At 35.4% G+C, this 19,212-nt stretch overlaps 5 protein-coding genes and 2 non-coding genes across 9 annotated transcripts in view; 5 read left to right on the forward strand and 2 right to left on the reverse strand.

The window, feature by feature from the left end:
• The first annotated feature begins 343 nt into the window (after positions 1-343).
• LOC113493255 (probable alpha-aspartyl dipeptidase) lies at positions 344-1,932 on the forward strand. Of its 3 annotated transcripts, none has more exons than XM_026871134.1 (4): positions 344-376; positions 693-862; positions 957-1,517; positions 1,769-1,932. In XM_026871134.1, exons 1-4 carry the CDS (start codon positions 359-361, stop codon positions 1,845-1,847), a joined length of 828 nt encoding a protein of 275 aa, XP_026726935.1. In that variant the 5' UTR covers positions 344-358; the 3' UTR covers positions 1,848-1,932. The 3 variants fall into 3 exon arrangements, with proteins under 3 accessions (XP_026726935.1, XP_026726936.1, XP_026726934.1); XM_026871135.1 differs by lacking the exon at positions 344-376 and adding an exon at positions 432-571; XM_026871133.1 differs by lacking the exon at positions 344-376 and having other exon boundaries at positions 432-862.
• Positions 1,933-2,222: 290 nt separating this feature from the next.
• Positions 2,223-6,545, reverse strand: LOC113493248 (zinc finger CCCH domain-containing protein 13-like). Its single transcript, XM_026871122.1, has 9 exons — positions 5,907-6,545; positions 4,522-5,786; positions 4,282-4,445; positions 3,889-3,976; positions 3,591-3,814; positions 3,421-3,516; positions 3,021-3,138; positions 2,589-2,929; positions 2,223-2,478 (listed from the first exon to the last, which is right to left on the reverse strand). Exons 1-9 carry the CDS (start codon positions 6,461-6,463, stop codon positions 2,263-2,265), a joined length of 3,069 nt encoding a protein of 1,022 aa, XP_026726923.1. The 5' UTR covers positions 6,464-6,545; the 3' UTR covers positions 2,223-2,262.
• Positions 6,546-6,706: 161 nt separating this feature from the next.
• On the forward strand, positions 6,707-9,810 carry LOC113493249 (pre-mRNA-splicing factor SYF1). Its single transcript, XM_026871124.1, has 2 exons — positions 6,707-7,098; positions 7,267-9,810. Exons 1-2 carry the CDS (start codon positions 7,060-7,062, stop codon positions 9,751-9,753), a joined length of 2,526 nt encoding a protein of 841 aa, XP_026726925.1. The 5' UTR covers positions 6,707-7,059; the 3' UTR covers positions 9,754-9,810.
• Positions 9,798-12,670, reverse strand: LOC113493250 (F-box only protein 42). The gene is made up of 3 exons (XM_026871125.1): positions 11,995-12,670; positions 10,697-11,913; positions 9,798-10,593 (listed from the first exon to the last, which is right to left on the reverse strand). Exons 1-3 carry the CDS (start codon positions 12,152-12,154, stop codon positions 10,123-10,125), a joined length of 1,848 nt encoding a protein of 615 aa, XP_026726926.1. The 5' UTR covers positions 12,155-12,670; the 3' UTR covers positions 9,798-10,122.
• A 158-nt stretch (positions 12,671-12,828) lies between these two features.
• LOC113493252 (mitoguardin) overlaps positions 12,829-19,212 on the forward strand; it is a 48,239-nt gene continuing 41,855 nt past the window's right edge. The window contains exons 1-3 of the mRNA XM_026871128.1: positions 12,829-13,324; positions 13,687-13,843; positions 14,120-14,257. Of these exons, the coding sequence (XP_026726929.1) occupies positions 13,226-13,324; positions 13,687-13,843; positions 14,120-14,257 (394 nt within the window). The 5' untranslated portion in view covers positions 12,829-13,225. The remainder of the gene's footprint in view (positions 13,325-13,686; positions 13,844-14,119; positions 14,258-19,212) is intronic.
• Trnap-ugg lies at positions 17,438-17,509 on the forward strand. The gene has a single exon. It is a non-coding gene; the product is annotated as a tRNA-Pro (tRNA).
• Trnap-agg lies at positions 18,465-18,536 on the forward strand. Its single transcript has one exon. It is a non-coding gene; the product is annotated as a tRNA-Pro (tRNA).

Consider the following 19,212-nt stretch of genomic DNA (forward strand, 5'->3'; position numbering starts at 1 on the left):
AAATAGACTGTAGAGTAGGTCCCGAAGAGAACTTACTCCTACCCGTGTGGCCATTATCATTTGTTAATACGGTCTACCTATTTCAAATTTCGTTCAGGTAACAGGTAGAATAAAATATTATAGATCTGTTGGCCAACTGACCCGGCGTCGGCCGGGGTACTTTTAATCAGCGAGAGCCCGACATCTGAAAAAAAAGGTCAATGGACAAAATACTCTTTACAGTAGGTTAGTAGTTAGGTAGTTAGTAATATTGGAATCGGTAAACACCTACCTGCAAAAAATAATACCTATTTTAATAAACGTTTAAGTATACTTCAAACAGTAATCCGATTCAACAGTTGTGACCTCCTGCTTTCTCATGCCAACTGCCCGTATCGTGTGTATAAATTCAATAGACAATTATTTCACCGAATGAACTGTCACTGTCATTTTAATAATTACTGTCAATAATCAAAATCCTTGTATTCAAACAAAACTTCGACTAAAGTTACTTTAGGGAAATATGTATTAATGTCGAAGTAAAAAAAAACAAAATTTCAGTACTAATGGCCTTTAATTATCTAAATCTTGTGTAAACATTTCTTATTAACTGATAAGATTTCAATAAGTCGTTCTTTTGATAACAATCGGAATTTATCACCGAGTTAATGTCCTGCTATAAGTTATTACATCTTCATTTACATCATTTACAGTACTCGCACGGGTTTAGCGATCTCAGTGGTCGTTTCAAGATAGTGCGAAGAACATACCTTACCAATAATATGGCGACTCGACGTCAAGCTTTGTTACTTTCGTCATCAAATTGTCATGGTTTCTCTTTGTTGGAATTTGCTAAGAAAGAAATGTGCGACTTTTTGACAAAGTAAGTCTTATCCAACTTTTTAAAAATACTTCAACTTCTACTTGCACCGTCATCTTGTCAGTACTTATCAATAAAATTTTCCTCTTTGTTCTAGAAATAATGTCAGCGAATTACTCTTTGTACCGTATGCTCAAAAGGATTACGACGCTTACACATCTAAAATGCAGGATGTTATCGAACCATGGGGATTTACAGTAACTGGTTTACATAGCTATCCTGATGTCATTGGAACAGTTAATTCATCAAAAGCAATTTTTGTAGGCGGTGGAAATACTTTTTTGCTTTTAAAAACACTGTATGAACAAGATTTGGTCAGTCTGATAAAAAAAAAAGTTGATGAAGGAAGCCTTGTATATATAGGTAGTAGTGCTGGGACAAATGTAGCCACGAAAAGCATTCATACAACAAATGATATGCCAATAATTTACCCTCCATCATTTGAAGCTATTGGTATTGTACCTTTTAATGTAAACCCACATTATATTGAGACTGAGCATGAAACCCATAAGGGTGAAACAAGGGACCAAAGAATATTGGAATACTTAGAAATGGGTCATGCAAGTCCTGTACTAGGTTTGAGAGAAGGCTGCATTTTACATGTCAATGGATATCAGTTGACTATTAAAGGAATTGCTGGTGCAGTTTTGTTTAATGTGTAAGTAGAACTATGATGCCATTTTCATATACCCAATTGGTAACATTTGTAATGACCTGCTGTGTGAATATTTTTTTATGGCCCCTCAATTTTTTAAGTAATTTATAATTCTTAAATTTGAATAATATATTTTATTATAACCCCTATATATAATTTATAATAACCCTCTTGTAACAAAGGCCTTGATAGTAAACAAGAAAATTCTTTAAGCAAAGCTGTGTTTAAAAATTACTACTACTTTTTTCTTTCAGGGGTGACATAAGGCCAAGACATTATGATGTTGGTTCAGACATGTCATTTTTGTGTGACCAAATAAAGGAAGTGGAATAGGGGCACCTGGGTATAATAACTACATATGGAAGTCAAAATAATAGTGTTTATTTTTATTGAATATATTGTATTATATTTAATCTTGTTTTAACTGTTATATTAAACAAACATCATTGAAATTATTTAAAAACAAGTATTGTTATTACTTGAAACCACTTATGAACTTATATTAAAAAAAGTCATGACTAATCAAAGTTGGTTTTGCCTGTGACACATAAGTTTTCTGTGCAGCACCACAAAAAAATCCACATTTTCACTACCAACTGTAATTAAAAACTTTATGTCAATACACCCAGTTCCAAAATAAAATTCAACTGATCACTCTCAAAATGATAAATTAATGCTTTTGATTATTGCACTTGATTAGTTCTTGCATTTTGTATACCAAACACTGGAATTGGTTTTAATTTTAGTGTCAGCCTGTGACAGGAGCATGCATTAAGAGAGATCTAGCAGCATGAAATAGTGAAGGCTGTGGTGTCACACGTGACTGTCCCATTCTTTCAGCAGTGGGTAAATGACACAAATATCGCCGCAAAGCTAGATCTCTTCTTGCACTAAGTCCTCGAGTTATTTCACAACCAGATCCAAACAATACAGCGCGCTGACGCTTTCTCTTTTGTACAGCCACCTACAACAGCATAAAAAGAGAATAATTAAGTATGAGAACCTGAAAATCTTAATCTTTTACTCTGATAACTTTTGCACTGTGAAGGGTAGAAAAATAAATGTGTATGGTACCTGAATAGCTGCCACTGGGTGTAATGTCGATATGTCAGGTACATTCTCAGGCTTTTCTTCATTCTCATGAATACCATTTTGTTCAACAATATCTTTCTGATCTGGATTTTCTGTTGCTTGGGCATTTTTCTTTTCTGTGTGTAAGCTTTCGGCATTTTTCTCAATGACATCTTGTACTATTTCCTTTCCAGCCATATTTATAGAAAGTCCAAGGCGTGCAAGAACTCGCTCGGGTCTCCAGCGTTCACGTGCGCCGCCGGAAGACACGCTAGTTTGCTCTCGTCGACGAACATCTGCTACTAAACTGGCCCAGTCTACTCCTAGAGCGTCACCTAGTCCAGCTAAAACATTAAATATTAAATTATGTTCTATGATCATCCAGATTTGAATAGTACGAAAAATACAAGTAAATACTGTTGTGACGTAAGTTACCTCTTGTACGTTCCTCTTCCAGTTCGCCATCAGATATCTCTTCAAAGTCTAAATTAGCAACATCTTCCTCATCCTTAGCATCCTGTGATTCTCTTTCTTCACCTGCACCACTTGTATCCTGAATAAAGAAATTTAATCAAAATCGTGTTTTGTTCAAACATCTATATGAACTAGCTGTGCAATAGCGCTGTTACCCGCGTTTGAATTTGAAACTTTTTATAATTTATAACATCTACTTAATAATCTACTCTACAGACATTTTTTTGTTTGTTACTTCAAAATATAATGGCAATAACAATGGCAACATATCAGTTGTTTTGGCATGAAGGCGAGATAGACAGAAAGATAGAGATACTTTCGCATTTATTATATTAGTATGGATTGTATGAGATTTTATTACTTGTGTCGACTCCTTTTCAGAGCCATCTGGTTTAGATACATTTTCATCATTTGGTAAAGCAGATTGACTTTCTTCATCCATAACTTGATCAGTCATCTGCAATAAAAATATTATTATTATCTTTAAGGAAATTTTATTGTATGAGGTATCACACAAACTTCTTTACTTACATCTTCTCTGTTCAGTATATCATCAGGATCATCACTGATTTCACTTAGATCATCAGGTATTGGTTTATCATCAACTTCAGCCTCTGAACGTGGTGGTACTGAGGATGTTGTTTGTGTTGAAGGTGGTGCTTCCTTTACAGTTTGCTCAGGCTCATTCCGAGGACCACGTCGTTTACCACCCTCACCTCGAAGAAGATCCATTCTCATTCCTCGTCCATAATCATCTGCAGAACATGATAATATTATGTAATAAAGACATAGGCGAATTATAATTATTCGTAAAATGATAATGTTGTACCATGCATCCGCCCCCGGTGAGGTCCAGAAGGATGACCTCTATGATGCCAAGCATCCACATCTGGTTCTTTATCACCCCACTCGTTCATCTGACAGAAAATAAAATATTTAATATACATACAAATTAAAATAATCATATTGTAATAAATATGCACATCAACGTACCAAAGTGTGGATAAGGACAGCCAAGGAATATGTGGGATAGAATAAGGCAAGGATTTTTATTGTCTTTACGATAATCAATTGGTTCATTCCGATACAAAGTTTGATAGTATAAACTCACCTATAGCAAAAGATTAGAAATAAGCAATCATTTTATTTATAATTGAGTTTCTAAATAAAATGTGTTGTAATATTATTGAATACATAGCATTTTTAGAGAAGTAATTATTACCTGTGACTCATGCATTGACCAGTGTCTTTCTCTACCCCAGTCTCCTGAACGATAATCGTCATTGTCCCATTCTTTGTGAGGATGTAGATATCCCCGCTCACGATCCATGGAACCTGAACGCCTTTCCCAAGAGCGATCGCGATGTGGACGGCGGTCATCATAACCTTAAACACAAAAGTAGGTTTACAAAAATAAGTTCAGAAACAATCTGTATCTTAAGAACCAAATTCCTAGTCTTACCCATATCAACACCTCTATGATCTCCCATATGTTCACCATATAACCTTTCATCATCTTCAGGATATCCCCTTGGGGGACCTGACATTTCATAACTTGAGTCATAATGTCGTTCCCTTCCCTGTATATAACCTGGAGATCTGTCTTCTTCTCTGGGAACATCATCATAACGATCATCTACTCTGTCATAATGATCTAAGTTGCGATCATTGTCATACTGACGATCTAAACCCATATCATATTCACCTTGATCTCTGTCCATGCTATCCATTCTATCCCTTTTTGTAGAGCGATCTCTTTCGAGCCTATCTTGTTTACGACCACCCCTTTCAGAATGTGAGTCCTGTCGGTCTTTTGAAGTTGACGAATTTTTATCAATATCAAGAGCTCTGTTAGAAATAGCAGCAAGTGCTGCTAAACGCTCCTCAGGTCTAGGAAGAAGTCGTTCCATAGGCTTGTTTGGCTTTTCTAATCCCTTATTAGCAGCTCCTCTGCCACCCAAGCCCCTTTCACGCCCTCTTCTTTTACTGTCATCCCTTTTACTATCTTTATTTCTGTCCCGACCACCCCTGTCTTTCCTATCATGTCTATCTTTATCATCATGTTTATCCTTTCGCCTCTCCATTGATCGATCTTTATGATCACGACCTCTATCTCTTTCTCGGCTAGCAGATCTTTTTCTATGCCTTTCTGCACTAGCATCTCTACGAGCTGCTTTTTTAGGTGATACTGGTCTGCTACGTTCGGAACTCTCTTTTTTGCGAACATCTTTTGAATGAGAAGCATGCTGTCGTGGAGACCTAGACCTACCTTTTCTAGGGGATCTGCTTCGAACTCTAGTCCGTTCTCTTTCTTTTTCACGTTCCTTTTCTCTGTCCTTCTCTCTTTCTTTTTCTTTTGTTCTATCTCTCTCTTTATCTCTATGAGGGGATGCACTCCTGTTTCTATCTCTTCTTGGAGGTGACTTACCATGTTTTACACTACTTTTATTAACACTTTTAGATGTAATTGGTGGAGTCCCACCAGATTTTTTGCCTGGTGATAATGATTTTTTTCCAATGGTAGTTTTTGTAACAGGTTTCTTTTTCATAGCATCTTGTTTCTTCAAGGCTCTGTCATCTTTTTTTACACCTGTTTTTTTAGGTTCACTTTTATCTCTTTTTAAATTATCAGTTTTGACAAATTTCTTTTTAGAAGGTGCATCTCCATCTGATGAAGAACTTGAATTTCTTTTTAACTTTCCTTTCTTTGCTTTTCGCCTTGCTTCTCTAAAATGTAAATATTTTTTATTAGCATGTATAACCAAATCTTTTAATTAAGTTTAAATGTAAATGATTACTAAACTTGTTCTTTAAACAACATTCCAGGTTTCATATCTATAATCTTACCTGCCAGATGACGATGACGATGAGCTATTGTCTGAAGATGATGACGAGACACTGGAAGAACTAGAACTGCGTGATGAGGAAGTGCTTGACATGGTTTTCTTTTTTTCTTTACGTATGTCTTTGTTGGAGTCCATTTTCATTTGCAACTCTAACTCCCTTTGCAGTTGTTGTCGCCTTTTTTCAAGGACGTCTGTGTCTGCGTATTCTAGGTCATTTTGATCCCAATTGTCGATTTCACCGTCTGGACTACGACCTGATCGCACGACCACGGTTGAATGAAGCCTACTTTTAGGGTCATCTTTCACGGCACGTTTGTGTTCACTATCTTTGTTTGCTGCGCGCTGTTTCGACGGACTTATTAACGTATGAGTTGATGCAAATTTACAACTTTTACCGTAAGCACAGCTCCCGTTTTGTGCCCACTGTCTACAATGTTCAGTTGTTTTTTTAGCGCTTGATTTCTTAGTACCGAGGCGCTCAAACACACTTGGCCTGTTAGCTAGATCTTTGGATTTCGGTAATTCGACAGTAATTTTTCTTTTTCCTTGTTTTGACATTATAGAGGAAAAACATTGGTCTCGCACAGCTAAAAGCGATTAAAAATACACATATCCACCGGCGCTAATACCGCCGCCATTGTTGTTTTTCATTTTTGTTTATGGATGGCATTGGATAGACTTGATGTGAAGATTTCCTTCACAGTTCACACAGCTTAACTTCTAGGTTTTAGTTAACTGATAACTTTTATCAGACAGGAAAATAGGTTCAAAGTCTTCGAATTTCTTTACATTAAACCTCGGTTTTTATTGTTCCTTCATGTATTACTTGGTTAATTTAGACAATTTAATTACGAAAAAGTAATTATTTACGTAGTTAAAAGAGAGAGTGGCGGTATATAAAATAAAATATGAATTTGGTGAATTAAGATAAGAATAGGAATATGGCTACTTTTTTCAGTATTTTTAACACGCTTTTATTTTATCTGTGGATTGCTCGCTTGTCTGTCGTCTTATTGTATCATGAATCAAGAAACAACATAACCTTTCGAGTTTCGTTTGGGTTTAGAGTTTTAGACTTTAGTTTTTGAACTTGACTATAATAGGGCAATAAAATTGTTTTAAACTGGTATAATAAGTAATTATAAATATATAAAATGCCTTTACTAGACGGCAAGGAAATAGACATATTCTTTGTAAGTGAATCAAATTATTTCTGAAACTCGTTAGCTTGTTACTAAAACACGGACGTTAAAGATTGTGTCCTTATTTTTATAAAACCAGTTTTGGCTCTACTATTAGCTCTATCGTTTTGATTCTTTTAAAAATTATGTATTTTTAAATGTTTACATTTTTGTTTTCAGAGTGAAGAAGATCTCCCGTATGAGGAGGAGATATTAAGGAATCCCTTTTCAGTTAAACATTGGCTTAGATACATAGAACATAAGAAAGCAGCTCCTAAACATGAGATTAATATGATCTATGAAAGAGCTTTGAAAGAACTACCAGGGTCATTCAAATTATGGTATAACTATTTAAAATTGAGAAGAAGTCAAATTCGAGGCAAATGCATTACTGACCCTTGTTTTGAAGATGTTAACAATTGCTTTGAAAGATCTTTAGTGTTTATGCATAAAATGCCAAGAATATGGATGGATTACTGTACATTTCTGACTGATCAATGTAAAATAACAGTCACTAGAAAAGCATTTGATAGTGCATTAAGAGCTTTGCCAATAACACAACATCATAGAATATGGCCTCTTTACTTAATTTTTTTGAAGAAGCACAACATTTCTGAAACTGCAGTGAGAGTATTTCGACGCTATCTGAAGTTATGTCCAGAAGACACGGAAGAGTATATTGACTATCTGATTTCTATTAATAAACTGGATGAAGCTGCAGTTAAGCTAGCCCAAATAGTGAACAATGAAAATTTTCAATCAAAGCATGGCAAATCCAACCATCAACTGTGGAATGAACTTTGTGAATTAATATCCAAGAACCCAGATCAAATTCATTCTCTCAATGTGGATGCTATCATTAGAGGTGGGCTCAGGCGATATACAGATCAACTTGGTCATCTGTGGAACTCATTGGCTGATTACTATGTAAGAAGTGGTCTATTTGAGAGAGCAAGGGACATTTATGAAGAAGCCATACAAACAGTTACAACAGTTAGAGATTTCACTCAAGTCTTTGATGCATATGCTCAATTTGAAGAACTCAGCCTAAGCAAAAAGATGGAAGAAGTGGCAAAAAAACCTAGCCCTACTGAAGATGATGACATTGATCTTGAACTTAGACTTGCAAGATTTGAATACCTTATGGAGAGAAGATTATTGTTATTGAACTCTGTGCTGTTGAGACAAAACCCACACAATGTGGCTGAATGGCATAAGAGAGTTAAATTATATGAAGATAAACCCCATGAAATTATTGATACCTATACTGAAGCTGTTCAAACAGTAGACCCTAAACTGGCTGTTGGTAAATTATACACCTTGTGGGTTGGTTTTGCTAAATTCTATGAAAAAAATGAGCAGATAGAGGATGCAAGACTCATATTTGAAAAGGCAACACAAGTTAACTATGCTAAAGTTGATGATCTAGCTTCAGTCTGGTGTGAATGGGCAGAAATGGAAATAAGGCATGAAAATTATGAAGAAGCTCTTAAATTAATGCAAAGAGCTACAGTTTTACCTAGCCGGAAAGTTGCTTATCATGATGATACTGAGACAGTTCAAATGAGGTTGTATAAGTCTCTAAAAGTTTGGTCCATGTATGCTGATTTAGAAGAAAGTTTTGGTACATATAAATCATGTAAAGCAGTTTATGACCATATCATTGACTTGAAAATTGCAACACCACAAATCATAATAAACTATGGCCTCTTTTTAGAAGAGCACAATTACTTTGAGGAGGCTTTTAGAGCTTACGAAAAGGGTATTGCTTTATTCAAATGGCCCAATGTTTATGATATTTGGAACACCTATCTTACAAAGTTTTTGAAGAGATATGGTGGATCAAAACTTGAAAGAGCTCGGGATTTATTTGAACAATGCCTTGAACATTGTCCTCCCGAGTTTGCAAAGTCTATATTTTTACTATATGCTAAGCTAGAAGAAGAACATGGTTTGGCTAGACACGCTATGGCGGTATATGAACGAGCCACAACTGCAGTTCTTCAGGAACAAATGTTTGAAATGTTCAATATTTACATTAAAAAAGCTGCTGAAATATATGGCGTGCCAAAGACTCGTCAAATATACGAAAAAGCCATTGAAACACTTCCTGATGAAAAATCAAGAGAAATGTGTATACGCTTTTCAGAAATGGAAACACGCCTCGGTGAAATAGATAGAGCACGCGCCATATACGCTCATTGTAGTCAGATGTGTGATCCAAGAATCACGGCTGAGTTTTGGAACACTTGGAAAGAGTTCGAAGTTCGTCATGGCAATGAAGACACAATGCGAGAAATGCTTAGGATTAAACGAAGTGTCCAAGCTACATACAATACACAAGTGAATATGATGTCTGCTCAAATGTTAAGTTCTGCAGCTCAAGCAGCTGGTACTATTTCTGATCTTGCGCCAGGTATGAAGGATGGCATGAGAATGTTAGAAGCCAAAGCTGCAGAGATGGCTGTCCAAAGTAAAGGCAACATTTCATTTGTACGAGGTGAAACACAAGGTCTTAAGGATAGTGATGATAAAGTGGTTAATCCAGATGAAATTGAAATTGATGAGGAATCTGAAAACAGTGAAGATGAAAGTGAAGTTGCTCCTGTTCAGAAAAAGGAAATCCCAGCTGCTGTGTTTGGAGGACTTGTCAAAGACACTGAATAAGTTATAACTATTAACTGTATATTTAAGTTAATCAAAATAAATACTTTTAGTAATAAATCAACTTTTAATTATAAGCTTAGTTACATTATACAATAAGCCATATTTACAACAGAAATCACAGAACACATTTTAATTTGTTATTATTAAGAATGCAGAATCTTAAGACTATTAAACTGGATTAGTAATGCAGTAAATGGTTTGCCAGTAAAAGCAAAACTTGTATTACGCCAGTTTAATGCCAACGAAACAATTCGGAACAATTATTATGTAACAAGTAAAGTAGGCATAGGAAGATAGTAAAGTAGTGGAGAGTCACATAAAACAGGATGACAGCAATTTTAAGTTTTAACTTTTAGAAGAATCTACTTTTTATATTATATCTCTGGGCGGCATAATAAAGTGCAATGAGTTTGAATACATGTTTTGGTGTTCAGAACAATTTAAAATACTGATATCATTGTGCACTCCACCAAACATAATTAGTTCCCCATTCCCTTTTACCAATGAGTACATAACTAGTTCTTCTGGAGCCCCTGTCATTTCGCCTAAACGAGGACAGAGCCATGACACATAATTTAAAGAATTACCATTAACAACAGTAGAAATGTCCAAAACATGCATTGTCAAAGTATTTCGTTTCACTTTCTTAACCACTGGCTGTTGCTGTTGTGGATTAGGAGGTATAGGCAATGGTTCTCTTCTATTTTCTAAGTGAGCTATTTGTCTTTGATTAATGAGATCATTTTCTGCAGGTGTATTTTGAGTTGTATCACAGGCAAATGCTGCCATCCTGTACTTGTTTGCTTCCTGTAACTGTCTTACTATTTTCATGCCTTTGTTCTGTAAAATAAATTAATATCAATTAAGTCATGTGAGCTGCCACATTTTAGAAAAATGTAAGAAGTGATTCTACTAGAAGAAAAGTGATTATGAAGATACAAACCTTATTTTTATTCCTTCGCATTGCTAGATCTTTTTTTCCAGCCTCTAGTCCATTTAAAGGCTTAGAATCTGAACTAGGTCCAGCAACACCATTCTGGTCAGAATTATTTTCATTAGGCAGCACAGGGTTTTGTGGTATCCCCTGTTGATTGCTTGGGCCTGCTACGGGTTCATTGTTGGGGTTAACTTGCTGATCTTGCCTTGGAGGATTAGACAATCTTCTTGGCAAAACTCCTCTTCTACCATTAATATTTTGATCCCTATCAAGAGGCCTTTGTAAACTTTGCTCCACTCTTACAGAGACTGGTGCACCCTCAGGTCTACTCAGAGCTGACAATCTGACTGCTGAGGTTACTAAAGGTTTGGCACTGTTCCAACCATTTCTGCTTCTACTTAAACTCACAACCTTATCACCAACCCTACAAGCAGGGTTACACCAGATGTTAGCAGAAGCCCACTCTTTATTCTTGACAAGCATTTCTTTCCATGTCCATGTAGGCCCTTTCATTATCAATATCCAACAGTCACTGTACACAAAGCGGTTATGCAATGTTTGTACACCACCCAACAGCATCAGCCGGTCAGAGTCTAAACAAATGAGAGATTGAGCATATCTTGGTGATGGCCTGAGTTTGGTTGTCGCTTGTTTCCTCCAGGTTAGTGTTGGTACATCTAAGACCCATACATCATTGGAACATTGTATTTGATAGTTCTGGACAGCTGACATAACCAGGCCTCCAAACACCACCATTTCATCACCCCTCATACATGCTGAATGTCCTGCCATAGGAGGTGGACTGTTTGTTGCATTTAGTAAAATCCACTTATTTGTATTCACACAATAAAAGTGTATTTCATTAAACATTGTCACATTTTGGTAATATTGAGAAGGTGAAGGATAAGTCCAGCCTCCAAAAACTATTAAACCATCTTTATAGTGTACCATTGAGGTGTATGCTTTAGGAACAGGATATGTGCCAGTGGCAAGGGGCCTCACCCACTGCCTGACAGATAAATCAAACCGCCAAAGATCATTAAAAGAAGTGGCATTTGTGGTGCAGCCCCCAAATATGTACATATTGTTCTCAAGAACACAGGCAGCATGTGAAAATCGTTTGGTAATAGTAGGCACCATGTCAGTGGCAGCAATGTTTTTCCATAATATATTGAATTCTCCCACTGCTTTAATCAACTTTATTGATGTTTTGTGTAAGACATCTGTAAAAACATAATAATATAGGATTATTGTAAATCACGCCAATTGATAAAAACAAGACAATAAGGCTGCAGTTAACTCACTTTGAGCGCAATTATACCATCGTTTACAAACAATCATACAGTTCTGTAAATCCTTATACGGTGGCAGAAATCCTAAAATAAATTCCAAGACTTCATCTGGTAGGTCTTCGATAGTGCTTTGTAAAGTTTGTTGACTCAAAGATTGGTGTATCACATCCATATTTTTGTCAAGTAGTTGAGTGAGCTGTTAGATATTCATCACATTACTTGAATTAAAAAGTATATTGGCAAGATACTTGGACTCAAAATTGAAAACATTGATAATTTTATTATAAGAATGAAATTAATTGATTAAATTTGATGACAGAATTCGACAGTTGCTATTGCAGAATTTGACACTGACAGATGGTTAGATCTTAAGTGATGGAGATGAGTGAGATGACGAATGAACACAGTTACTAAATATTTTCATCAATCAATAAAATAATGGACATTCCTGAATTCTTAGAAACTTGTTCGAATGGGCTTCAAACGTTTTAATACCATGGAACAGTAACTGAATTTAATATGTAGCCGCAAAACATTATCAAATATAGAGCAAAGGTCAAATAGTTAAACAAATTTTCACTTGCACTAACTATTAAATTGTTGATCACATCATTTGTCACAATAACTACAGACTTATTATCCTCACTTTAGTTTTGCCTACCACATGTACACCACACGGCACAATAAAGGCTTTCTAAGCCTTTCTCGATTAGATTAGGGACTCTGCTCATATATTATCGATCTATCTTGATGCTGAAACAACAAACTTTTCAGGCTTATCACTTAAGTAAAATTAATTGAATATAAAGATCCAATTAAATTACAGTTAGGAATACCTATAAGTTGTCTAAAGGAAAATGCTTTAGAACGAAATAAGAAAGCATAAATTAGTACGTTTACGAATTTAACCCAAAACATATGTACCATGCATCCTTATTACTGTCATCTAAATTTTGTTCCGTCAAATTGACACTTAGTAGAAAGCGCGAATATTTAAATTGTCTGAAATAATATATACGTGAAAATAATTGTCAATGTTTATGTAACTGCAAAGATTCCAACAATTGCATCAATGGAGTGATATGAGTGATAAATGTTATATGTGCAAAGTGTTTTATTACATTAAAGACGTAAGTGGTGTAGTTTGACAGTTAACCTAAAATAACTGTGATTATATCAGCGTTGTAAATAATAGTAAATTAGGGGCATTACGTGCAGTTTATATTTCAAAAATATCAGAATAATGCAGCTGTTAATACAAGCCAGTCCATTAATCGATAAATTAAAGCATTGGCATAGAGCGATATCTTTTAATGAGGTGCAGTTAACAACATCACAGAAGGTCAGTATTTTGGTTTTATTATGTTAAAATATTATTACCGCGACTTTCTGTATTAAAATCAATACACACGTTATACTTACTTGTAGTAATAATTATATTTGAGTGTGTCATCATTATAAAAAAATGATATGCTGTACTCTTAAGATTGTAAAGCATAACATTCAACTACTTTTTAATATTATGCTGGTCTAAAGGTCATTCTAAATTACTCATGTACGGTCAGAGGATATCATGTACTCGAGCTCCAACATTACTGATTGTTCAAGGCTAGTACAATAAGTATAAAAAGGTTGATAGTATTAAATAACAACCTTTTTTGTTGGTGATTTGCTTATATATTGAATTATCTGATATTGTTACAGGTGGTACTATGGAGCCTAGGTGTAGTGGGTACGAGTGCAGTGGTAGTGGGTGTTTTATCAAGGTACCTGGCTAGGCGGCGAGCTAAGCCGATCATCAACCCTCGAATACAAAGGGCTATCAACAAGAGGATCTCCCGGATGAGGAGTCCTAATGGGGGTAATAATAAAATAAAATTAATTTACATTATTATATTATATTTGATTATAATTTATTTGCCAATATTTTATAGAATCCATGGTCTCATAAGCAATTAGGTCATTTGCCTAATGAGAAATGGAATAGAATACAATATTATTTGTAATAATATGAAAAATAGCTTTTAGTTTTTATTATAACTGTCATATATTTTAAAATGTGCATTTTACAGAAATAAATAATACTTCTAATTCATTTTTAAATTGTCAAATAAACTTATTTCTGCTATTGTTTTAGGAATGGGTTCAGTTGCCAGCAGTGGTGGGAGAAGCAGTCCTCTTGGGTTTAGTGAGCGGCTGTCGTTAGCATCGGGTTCCATCGGTTCAGGGGCTGGAGATGCTGCGCCGTTGTCGCCACAGCAACTTGGTGTTATGGGTAAGTTTTTTTTATAGTTTTGGGTAAAGGTCGTACTAACGCCATCTACCGTGCAGTAGTGACCTTAACTAAACTATAGTGTGTTATGTTGTTGTATGAGGATATGACTTGTATGAGGAGACTAAATTACGGAGAAATAAAGAATTATTATTTGTCGTAGATGTTTAGAGTTATAATATATAAGAAATATTATAACTTCAGAATCGATAACTATATAGAAGCATATAATCATGTACATAAAAACAGCTTCAATTCATTAGTATTATTTGCAGGATGATTACGTAAAATGAGTGTGTTATTAAAAAATTTGAATCAAGAAAATGGTAGGGTCACATCAAAAATTTTGCAGCGCCATCTCTTATCGAATAGCGGAATTGTGTATTAAACGAGATGCCGTAGTTTTGTGTTAATATACAAAACTCTGTCTAGATGTCACTAGGCCAGCGCTAAACGTTTATCTGCCTTTTCAAGTTAAAAATACCAAATTTAGTTCTTTGCGTTTTATAAGCTATTTAATGGAATAATAAAATATTTTGTTAGGGGTTTTCCTTCGTTAGACGATACTACAGTTACACCTTGTATTTGGACAATAAAAGGGCTTGCTTGTATTTAATCAAATAGGTACGTTGATAAAAACAAGCATCTTAGGTAATATATTTATAATCATCTTGTTCATAATACACAACGATGATGTGACCAAAACACCAAAGGACACCTTACAATATTCTTTTTCTGCATCAGTCTCACGTACGACTTACGAGATTACCCCATAAAATCACACGACCGTACCGTTATTTATGCTGTACTTTAAAATGAAAGTTAGTTGGATATAAGTATCTACTTAATGGTTTAATATTTTTTCGGTCGGACTGATCATTATGTACCTTACCTTGTCTACTTTGGTTTCTGTTGAAACTAGTCCTTTAGGAAACGCTTTTCATCAAGATCGAATAGTCATTGAATCCATTAAATACGACAGAACAAACTTTTGCTAACATGCAACTGGGTAGGTCTTCGTGGATATAACATTGATATCAATACATCGATAAATGTAGGTAGATTTAACTTTATTTCTTTAACTGGTCGGCATTCAATTGAATCTTATTATATTAGTGGAGTTGACGGTGGGACTTAACCCAAGTAATTCTCAGGTTAATACCTTCATAAGCCGGTTAGGTTACTTTGCACGTCAACGACAATACAACGCAAGCTAAAAGGACGAAGCGTCGCTAGCTAAGACTCTCAGTACAGTCGTTACTAATGGAATTTGCCATTACAGCTGACAACATATAATAAATTCTATGCAAAATGTAGTAAGTCCACGTGTAAACTATACAGTGATGGGGCTTGTCCACAGTAACAAGTAGCATACATATTTGTATAGAGTAGTTAAAAGTAGTTAAAACAGTTTCAGAGCGTTTCCAAGGAGCAAATATTATCTTCTAATTTTCAACGACATCGCCGTCAAATCAACGGAGTCCATAAAGTACTTAAATTTCTTTTGTCCGTCCCAAATTGCCTGAGCCGTGGAATAATAAAACACCTATTATACTTTTTACTATGACCCAGCTTGTCTCACTCTATTTAGTGTGTCATGTGTTCATGATGATATATTCGACTGCAATCTTGCGCCTTCGTTCCAAAAAGTTTTCTTGAGGCAGTGACGTAATGTTTTCTTGGAATTGTAGAACTACCTGCATTAATATTAATGAATAAGTTCAACCAACATAGTTCAGATGCTTTCTCAGATATCAATGCAATAATTACCTATACGACCTTAGGATTTTTCCTCAGCTTGTCAATTTATTGCAGGAATGTGTGTTACTGAAAGATCAGGGTTAACTTGGCAAGACAGGCGTGATCGAGATGCCAAAAAGGATCTAAATTTACCTATTTGCAGAACAGATGTCGTAACGTCTTCCTTTGCTTGTAGATTAATTCGAACAAAAATCAGTACAGTACATAGCTGTTTACTTTTTTAACGTAATGCTGAACAATAAGTTCAGTGTATGAGAGAGGCGGCATTAGAATTGGGCCCCAATTCCACCATTTAAAATGGCCGATGAATGAATGGAAATAGGATTAAAATGACACTATTCGTTTCTCCTAAGCATTTTGCCAACACAAGAATTGGAAATTCAGTACGTGCGGTTTCAGTGTTTGGTCATTGTTCATAATTATTTATTCTTAGTGATTGGTGTTAAATAAGTAAACTACCGATATTAAATACCATTGTCTGTCTCAAGGTGGCATTGAGAAGTTTATAGGTGTATTTGCAGTGTGGTTAGCAACATCGATATTATTAATTCGCCGCGCTAATATCACACGACTTCTGATGTCACACTCACGTGGTAAACTGTTTTACCTCGACCTAGTAGAAGTTACGGGTGAAGGTGATTATTTTATTGTTGCCTGATTTCCCTATAGATAACAGTTTTAGGTCATATTTTTGTTATGCTCCTCTTGTCGGTATCCATAATGAAGGAAATAGGACATCGAACATTCTTGTGCGTAGCAAACGTGCAGACACCTAGATATAATTATGCATATGTAATAAGGAGATACATAAAACAACGGAATCCTATAAAATGTTAATAAGGTGATGTCATAGAAACATGTATTGCGATGTTAGATTATAATAAGAACCTAATTTAAATACTGAATTAGGTATAAAGATATTTCTTATAATCAGGATTGTTATGGTAGGTCCGTGTTTATCTATATAATTATATTTTTTATCATCAAGTAGGTAGGTAAGTAGTAATGACATAATAACTGTTCTAGTATGTGGCTATTATTAGCTACCACCGTTTTATGTGACAGCTTTTATTATTGTTCTTAGTTAATTCTACCACCTAATTATGTATGTTATTAACGTATTAATTTGCGACATTCGTGTAGATACCTAAGAACGTTCGTAACAGGATATTTACACCACTTTCTACCATCTTCACGGAGTTCTGATGCCGAGGATAGATAAAATAACACGGTAGCACTTTGCCATTTGATAACAATCCGAGATATTCAATACAAACTGGTGTATTTGTTACGGTCGCTTGTTCGAGCCTCTCACTGCTGAGTACCGCGGCCTGTAGGCTCCGTTATCGCTCATTATGACGTATTTTTCACGCTATAACGCGAAGGCCACGCGCGATCACTAAATTGGTCGTTGATAAGTGTGGCTCGTTGGTCTAGGGGTATGATTCTCGCTTTGGGTGCGAGAGGTCCCGGGTTCAAATCCCGGACGAGCCCAATCTTTTTCCATTGTTTTGTATATTTTTGTTGCGAATTATAACTATTCTGAAAATTACTTTCAGGAATAGACCGTACAAAATATTGAATTAGAGTAATACTTGTCTCTTTATCAATTTTATACACTTCAATTTATTTGCTACTATATTAAATTTCTTTGCAATCATTTTAATTTATCTAACATAAAAGTAATGGAATTGACTACTTCAAGAATGTACTTCACATTGCAATGTAGGTATGTGCGTCAACCCGTCTATTAATTTAGTTCAGTGCCTCAGTGTAGCGAAACCTTAATTCGCATTAATAGGTCACTTTTTAATTACGTTCAGGTATTCCGCCTAGGCTTCAGAATATTAGAATAATAAACTATAACAATAGCGGTATCCCTCGGGACATATCGTCACTGTTCCTTATTCCCGACACGCGCCGTCCTACTGACACCACGGGATGACGGCTCATTGCGAGACAACACGATTTAGCCCGATCTATTGTGTAATGTCCTTATTCCGAAGGTTGCCCTATAAACTGGATGCTATTACCGTTTAGAGCATTATTACGTATCTTTATGGATCAAATTAATAGCCACTCAAATCACCATGAAAGTACACAAAACGTGTTTCAGGTTTTATTGTTTTGGGTGACAAGGACACATTAAATGACTTGTTTATACTACATCAGTCGTTCTTTCTGATTGTTGGATATTTTAAAATAAATCACATTATTATAGTTCTGTTCACAATTTTTTGTCTATTGTCCCATAGATGGCGTTGTAACCAATTATTATGTCGTAGTCATGTATTAGATGTTTTTAGTTCGTAATGGCCTTCTAAATGTTAAGATTACAAGAACGGTATAAAAATAAAAGGAAAATATCTTCACAAATTAAGTAAACAACTAATAATATTTAATGTATTATACGTTACACCGATAGTATATTTTCGACACTTCTCTCACCGGCTCGTTGGTCTAGGGGTATGATTTTCGCTTAGGGTGCGAGAGGTCCCGGGTTCAAATCCCGGACGAGCCCAAACTTTTTTCACCTTTTTTCCTCCACTTATATTATTATTTAATTTAAGCTATTATTAAGAAAATTATTTTTATACTATTATTTTACTATTAGAGCACTACTGCTAGTAGTATTCTTAATAAGAAACTTTGTCTATTGTTACTTGAAATTCATTTCACATTTAGAATTAGAGGAAACTTTCCTTTGAAGCAGAAGTCGCTGATCCTGTCAATTGCACCCGTTTAGTAAACAAACGGTTCCTACAGGGATCTCGAGGGATTCCTGATCCCTTTCCTTGTTCCGTCTCCCTTGCATGTAGGGAATAATTAAAGCGCCTTCAACCTACCTTTGAGCGTGGCTCAGCTGAAATGTCTTCACAAAGGGCCGTGAATGCGCCTCGGGTGAAAAGGAACACCTACTATTTATGCAACGGTTTCTTTTAGCTTCTGCATCCGATGTCGTCTTTATTGTTTTGTACGTCCCCTTCCAAGATGTTAGCATAGCATTTTATGAATAAGACCGCTTTTCTCAGAACTATAGCTAGTTATGTTTGCGGAAAATCCCGTAGTACAAGTTCTCAATGACTATGAATCAACTCGACTATATTATATTTAAATTCAGTTACAATGTATTCAAGAAATACAAGACTTCTCAATTTCTCCTGTTTTTGGAAACATGTTTATTATGTAGCTTTGTT

This window comes from Trichoplusia ni, chromosome 4 (assembly GCF_003590095.1).
Source record: "Trichoplusia ni isolate ovarian cell line Hi5 chromosome 4, tn1, whole genome shotgun sequence".
NCBI lineage: Eukaryota > Metazoa > Arthropoda > Insecta > Lepidoptera > Noctuidae > Trichoplusia > Trichoplusia ni.